Here is a 7,865-nt window from a genome sequence, read left to right as displayed (position 1 = left end):
ATTATTCTTTGAAGAGAAGGACTCTGAAATAAAGTGTAACCCTTACCTGCACAGTGGCCAGAAAGATTTTAATAACTAAATACATAAAATGAGTAAGTGACCAGAGGAAGAGGAAGTTGGCAAGAAAGTAGAAAGGGGTTCAGGATAGTTTAGCATCTTTTAATAACTGGCTTACATTCGTTAACTAATTGCCACAAACTCATAAGCATCACTCATCAATGTTTGACCTTTCAAGATTTATTGAATATGCTGATAATTTTGACCTTATTCTTAAAGTACAGGCTCATGGCTCACAAGAAGGTGATCAAACACGAAATCCTTAGGCAGGCAAATATTCTCAATTACGAAACCTTCATTTGTTAGGGCGAATACACTTTCCCAATTATGAAAATAAATGTGAAAAAGACAGAGTGTTAATTTTTAATAAGTATGAGGTCACGACATGTTTTATTTTCATCTGAGAAAGGCTATGGGGTTCTTGCGATCTATAACTCCCAGTCATTTTTTTTAGTCTAATGGCTATGTACAAAAAATTATAAAGAAACTTGACTGGAAAAATATCAATTCATCATTTTAATATTTCATAACACTGCAATTGCTTTCATTAAGTCTATGTATATAGTTCAAATTATTGCATAGGAAATGATTTTCAAATGTTCCAAATAGAACGAGACTCTAAAAGTTGAAGAATTAAGGGCAGTTCCAGATAATTATGTTATGATCATTAAATATCTGCCCAGTTCAAAATAAATATATTTTTAGATTTCCTTAAGTATCTGGATAAATTCTCCAGCTTTTACTCTACACTACATTTGGCAATGGTGCTATTTTGCTTTGACTCAGTCTTTTTTTTTTTTTTTTAATGACCTTTTTGTTTTCCTGCCTTGCCTTAAAAAGAGTATTAAGAAAAAGGCACTCTGGAAGACTGGCTTGGTTTTCAGCTGAAAACCTTCCTTGACACAGAAAAAAAAAAAAATTGAGAACAAATGTGCAATGAGAAAAATATAAACATTTAAAAAAATGTCCTCCTTAATAAACTCTTACTATGTATCAGAAACCCTTGTATAAACATTTCACTTAAATTTTCATAGAAACCCTGTTTAAAGTAGGCATCATTTCCCTTTTCAATAGGTGGAGACATCTGAGGCTTAGTAACATCAGCACATTTCCAAAGGAGGCATGGGAATGGGTTGAGTGTAGGGTCGCCATACAGGATTACCTTAACCATAACAAATATTGCCATTAAAATGGAGATGCCTTAAAACACATTTATTTGTTTCTTTGTAAAAAATGAACGTGAAAAGGTGAGTATACGTACATGCCTGTCTGGGTGCATTTGTCTGTGTAAGTATGTCATCAAGAGACCAAGGGAGCTTTTTAAGCATGTCACACAGCAGTGGCCTAGAGTTTTCCATTCCACCCTTAAGAGGATCCTTAGAGAACTGAACCCAGTGAATGTTCAAGGCTGGACACAGTCATAAAATTCCCTATCTTAGACCCCACCGGTGTCCCCTAACCTTGGCTAAGGGGAAGAAAACAAAGTGATTTTCCTCTGGACAAATTCATGGAATTTTATTATAGAAACACAAAATGCAAAAGATTTCTCCCTACTACTATTCAAAAACATAATGAAAAGCAAGGAAAGTGTTTATAAAGTTCCCCGCTGCATTTTCTGTTAATTTTTTTCATTATTTCAAACTTTTATTAACATCTCAGTTACTGGATTAAATTTGGCAATGCATATTAGCATCTTAAAATTAGGAACAAAGGTATTATAAATTGCTTTTTACATTAGAATTTCTTTAAAAGCCAAAGACATTGTGTAAATGGACACAACCTGAACAAATCACAAGGAGATCTTTTCTCAGATGGATACCGAGCAATTCCTTCTGAACCACAAATAAATAACAGCAAATAAATTTGGTCAGGACAAGGCAACAAAACATACTGAGCTAATACTACATTAAAATAGTAAGCACAAAGAATTTATGTATGAGTTTTCATTTTTAAAATATTCCATTTTATCAAATTTGTCCTTTCTCACTACTTTTTCTTTTATTATATGAGCAACTTGCCAATTTTGAGGGCAAATCGTACCACTTTGTAGACTGTAGAGTGTATCTGTTCTAGAAAGCACTGCATCGTATTTCACTGCGTGCTTGAGAAACAATGACATTAAGTCTGTAAGAGATGCAAAATAAACAGGCCTCTCCTTCTGAAACCAAGAGTTATCATTAAGCAATGTTGCTAGGTGAACAAAACAATTGGGTCTCAAAAATGTATTATTTGTTTCTGCCAACAAAAGGCTTAAAAGTTCAAATTATAAATCTTTCGTTTCAATGAAATGTTTGTTATAGCATTGGGATTTATATAGAGAATAGCTTTAAGTGTATAGATATATGTACATATATCAGAATCCATAATATATCCTTCATGATTATGATAGCTAGTCAAGGCGACTTGGCATTACTCAGATATGTCATTTCTTCAGTGCATGACATGTACAGTAATTGGTACAAAAATACTTTAGAAATCAATTGAAGACCATGGGTTTTAACTTCTTGGCAGCATATAGTTGACTAGTTCTAAATAAAGACATTGTTGTTCAATCCCAGTGATTAGAGATGGATCATTGACTTAGGAAAAGCGTTTGCATACTGAGCACAGGATAAAGGAAAGTAGCAAGGGGAGAAAATAACTCTGCTTTATGTCAGGACTGAGTCTAGAATGAATGAGGCCATGACAGCACAGGTTTTACAGTCCAGTTCTGTTCTTACCCCCTCTCATCAGGGCATTGCGGCACTTGATTTCTTAAGGATAACATTGCCTACTATCTTTTCTGCACAGGACACAGATAGATAACTGTGTCCCCCCTGTTTAAAGTTGTCAGAACCTCAAGAGACAGTGTGGGAGCCGACTGAGCGGCCGGAACAACAATTTGCTGTTTCTATTTCTGAAAAAGTCTAAGTTTCAAGCTCATATGAAGTGTGCTTTTGTTTCCATTTCTTTTTTTGAATGGAGAAGAAAGGCTGGCCTACTGCCATTCCTGCTTTTAAAAGTAAGTAACCATCAGAGGGGTCTAAGCTATAAAATACTTAATGGCAATAAAGACTACAGCTCGGCTTCCCCAACAGATGATGTTAGCAGCTTGGAAAGCAACCAATCTCTGAAATGAAATGGGAGGTGTAATGAAAAATAAGGAAGCAAAAATTAAACAGTAGAGCTGTTTTTCAAGGTAATATTTATAATACAGTCTTCAATGAAGACAGAGTGCATTAAAATGATAGGGCATTAGCAAACATTGGCCAATATATTCTAAAAACTAATGGTTATTTCCCTTAAAAGAAGCAAATCCAATTATCAATCAAGAAAAAGGCACAAATATAAAACATGATGTTTGGAAACTAAAGACTGTTCTGCTAGCCTATGAGAATTTTACATACTACTAATTATTTTAAAAATTATGTTGAAATAAAAATGTTTTGTCCATCTTTTAACTGCTCATGAAATACAGATATAGATTTCATTTCAGACAGATTTCTGTGGAATGTAGAAAGCTGACATTAATGCATTTTTAAAAAGCTGACATTAAATGCAGTATTAAATACTGTTCTTATGAAGCTACATCACACTAAGGAAATAAAAGTATTTTATTCTAAAAAAGGAGGCAAGCTCGACCCTTTATTGATTAACTTACTTGGGTGGGGAGCAGCATGGTCCTATTGTGGTAGTTATGGACTTAAAAGTTATTTTCACTTTTTAGTCATAAATTTCTTAGTTGTGGGGCCCATCATTAGGAAGAAAAATATCCACTTTTGACATGTCACTAAATTGGACAAAATTGTATGTATACTTGCTAAACTGGCTAACTTGCCTTTAGAAATTTCAGCAAAATGTAGATTCCATCCTCCACTAGACCTATGTATAGTCTTGAAATTTATGTTGAATACAAAATCTTACTAACTCTTAAATGATATCTTATACAAAGAAAACCTCCCATCCTGCTCAAAAGCCTCGCTGTGCAGATAGTGAGTCACCACTAGTTACTTCTTCCTTGACAGTCATTGTCATTGCACATTTAAAACAGTCCCAGGATGTAAATTCACACACTCACCAGCGGGCCCAGAGCACAACCTTTGGCCGTGCATGCTTGGACTCTGAAGGAATGTAGGCTCCAAGGTGCAAGTCCAGAAGCATGGCAGCTGAGCTCTGAGGAATTGTGGATTAATATACCATCTAGATAGAGCCCATAACTTGTGATAACGCCTGGAAGATAACAATTGGCTTTTAGTATGATTAGTAGACAATAGCAAAGAATGCCTCAAGAAAGCAAACACTCCTCGATGTGATGTCTAATTTCCCTGAATCACAGTGTCTGATATTTCTCCTAGTCTAAACCTTGTCTCTTTCCAAAGAATAGAACAGGCATACACCCTTGAATATCAAACTGTTAAGGTAATTAGTCGAAGATATAAATAGAACCCAGGGTTCCCTGCATGGAAATCTCTCTATTGCATCACATCCACTGCTGTCATTTGAGTTCCAGATTCAAAATGAATTAAGTAAGTGCCTTTATCATTTTTATTGCTTCCTAAAATGATAGCCTTAATACATGTGCTCTGGAAGTAAAATGACCTTATTTATTAAGGCATTATATATTATTCAGGATGCGTCAGGCACTGTTCTGTGCATATAGGCTCTATGTATGAACTCCTTTTTATCCCTCTCCTCACAGCACTGCTATAATAGAGGCAATATTATTATCACCGTTTTACAGATGGGGTAAATCAGGCACAGACAGATTAGGTAACTTGCTTGAGGTCACAAAGCAGGCAAGTATTGAAGTCAGGATTTGAATCTAGAAGCTCCCAACGGGCCTTAGGATCCCCAGGGAACCTATTGACTCTGCCTCACTTGTTTATTTCTAGAGCTCAGCACCATGCCTTAAACACTTTGTAGAAAACAATACATATTATTTGAATGAATTAATTAATGAAATGTCACATAGTGAAAATATCCAATATAGAGTGAAAATTTAAAGATGCAGGAAAAAGAGATACCTAAATTCTCGAAATAGGAATCGACTTGCTGAAGGTATGATATTAAAGAATAGCTCAGAGATAGGAGATTTGGAGAAGGAATGAGTTTTGAAACAAAAGACTCTAGCAAAGTCAAGGACATCAAGGAAGCCCCTACTGGCTGGTCTCCACGAGGCCTGACTTTCAGCCTTCAGGATACCAGATTTGGTCTTGTTAATATTCTGAAGGTAGCTTGAACCTCATTCATCCTCATGTTAGGGGTGGTGGGACTCCAATACCAGGAGCCTTTTCCCAAGCCTCCCTCTCTCCAGGGAGAAAAATTGCTCATTTCTAGAATCTTCTCACAATGGTCTGGCAGCACCATCATCTGGGATCTTATAAAATGTGGAGCCCATTGCCAGGATATCCTTCACAGCTGTATCAACAGGCAAAGAAAAAAGTTACTGGAGGGGTGGAAGATGGCGGCGTGAGTAGAGCAGCGGAAATCTCCTCCCAAAACAACATATATCTATGAAAATATAACAAAGACAACCCTTCCTAGAATAAAGACCAGAGGACACAGGACAATATCCAGACCACATCCACACCTGAGAGAACCCAGCGCCTCGCGAAGGGGGTAAGATACAAGCCCCGGCCCCGCGGGAGCCGAGCGCCCCTCCCCCCAGCTCCCGGCGGGAGAAGAGCAGGCAGAGCGGGAGGGAGACGGAGCCCAGGACTGCCGAACACCCAGCCCCCGCCATCCGGGCCAGAGTGCAGGGCGCTCGATACTGGGAAAACAGGGCAGCAAGAACAGTGAGCAGGCACTGGAGGCTGGGCGACAGAGGGCATAAGAAAAGCGCGCGACCATTTTTTTTTTTTTTTGCTTTTTTGCTGTTTTGTTTTGGCGAGCGCTTTTTGGAAGTCTTAAAGGGATAGGGACCCCAATACTAGGGAAACAGGGCAGCAAGAACAGTGAGCAGGCACTGGAGGCTGGGCGACAGAGGACATAAGAAAAGCGCGCGACCATTTTTTTTTTTTTTTGCTTTTTTGCTGTTTTGTTTTGGCGAGCGCTTTTTGGAAGTCTTAAAGGGATAGGGACCCCAATACTAGGGAAACAGGGCAGCAAGAACAGTGAGCAGGCACTGGAGGCTGGGCGACAGAGGACATAAGAAAAGCGCGCGACCATTTTTTTTTTTTTTGCTTTTTTGCTGTTTTGTTTTGGCGAGCGCTTTTTGGAAGTCTTAAAGGGATAGGGACCCCAATACAAGGGAAACAGGGCAGAAAGACCGGTGAGCAGAGGCCTGAGGCTGGCACCGGAGAATAAAGAAAAACGAACGACCACCCCTTTTTTTTTTTTATTAAAAACTTTTTTTTTTTTTTTTTTAATTAAAAAATTTTTTTTTCTTATTTTTTTTTTTTGGTGGTCGTTGTTTTGTTTTGGCGGGTGCTTTTTGGAAGTCTCAAAGGGGCAGGGCGGGTCACTTAATCCAGAGGTAGGGAATCCGGGATCTCTGGGCACCCTAACCCCTGGGCTGCAGGGAGCAGGGAGGCCCCTTACGGAGATAAATAGCCTCCCAGCCGCTCCTGCTCCAACGCGACTCCACCATTTTGGAGTAGCTGCCCGAGCCAGGCCACGCCCACAGCAACAGCGGAGATTAACTCCATAGCAGCCGGGCAGGAAGCAGAAACCCTGTCTGCACGCAGCTGCGCAGCACAAGCCACTAGAGGTCGCTGTTCTCGCAGGAGAGGAGGGCCACAAACCAACAAGAAAGGAAGTCCTTCCAGCCGTCACTCGTCCCAGTTCTGCAGACTATTCCTATCACCATGAAAAGGCAAAGCTACAGGCAGACAAAGATCACAGAGACAACACCAGAGAAGGAGACAGACCTAACCAGTCTCCCTGAAAAAGAATTCAAAATAAGAATCATAAACGTGCTGACAGAGATGCAGAGAAATACGCAAGAGAAATGGGATGAAGTCCGGAAGGAGATCACAGATGCCAGAAAGGAGATCGCAGAAATGAAACAAACTCTGGAAGGGTTTATAAGCAGAATGGATAGAATGCAAGAGGCCATTGATGGAATTGAAACCAGAGAACAGGAACGCATAGAAGCTGACATAGAGAGAGACAAAAGGATCTCCAGGAATGAAACAATATTAAGAGAACTGTGTGACCAATCCAAAAGGAACAATATCCGTATTATAGGGGTCCCAGAAGAAGAAGAGAGAGGAAAAGAGATGGAAAGTATCTTAGAAGAAATAATTGCTGAAAACTTCCCCACACTGGGGGAGGAAGTAATCGAACAGACCACGGAAATACACAGAACCCCCAACAGAAAGGATCCAAGAAGGACAACACCAAGACACATAATAATTAAAATGGCAAAGATCAAGGACAAGGAAAGAGTGTTAAAGGCAGCTAGAGAGAAAAAGGTCACCTATAAAGGGAAACCCATCAGGCTAACGTCAGATTTCTCAACAGAAACCCTACAGGCCAGAAGAGAATGGCATGATATATTTAATACAATGAAACAGAAGGGCCTTGAACCAAGGATACTGTATCCAGCACGACTATCATTCAAATATGACGGTGGGATTAAACAATTCCCAGACAAACAAAAGCTGAGGGAATTTGCTTTCCACAAACCACCACTACAGAACATCTTACAGGGACTGCTCTAGATGGGAGCACTCCTAGAAAGAGCACAGCACAAAACACCCAACATATGAAGAATCGAGGAGGAGGAACAAGAAGGGAGAGAAGAAAAGAATCTCCAGACAGTGTATATAACAGCTCAATAAGCGAGCTAAGTTAGGCAGTAAGATACTAAAGAGGCTAACCTTGAA

The 7,865-nt window shown here is 39.2% G+C and overlaps 1 protein-coding gene across 1 annotated transcript in view; it reads right to left on the bottom strand.

Annotated features, from left to right (window-relative positions):
- USH2A (usherin) overlaps positions 1–7,865 on the bottom strand; it is a 722,977-nt gene that overhangs the window by 292,951 nt on the left and 422,161 nt on the right. The window contains exon 35 of the mRNA XM_036931704.2: positions 4,115–4,266. Within this exon, the coding sequence (XP_036787599.2) occupies positions 4,115–4,266 (152 nt within the window). The remainder of the gene's footprint in view (positions 1–4,114; positions 4,267–7,865) is intronic.

This window comes from Manis pentadactyla, chromosome 19, assembly GCF_030020395.1.
Source record: "Manis pentadactyla isolate mManPen7 chromosome 19, mManPen7.hap1, whole genome shotgun sequence".
Lineage (NCBI taxonomy): Eukaryota > Metazoa > Chordata > Mammalia > Pholidota > Manidae > Manis > Manis pentadactyla.
This window is presented reverse-complemented; position numbering and strand designations above follow the sequence as displayed.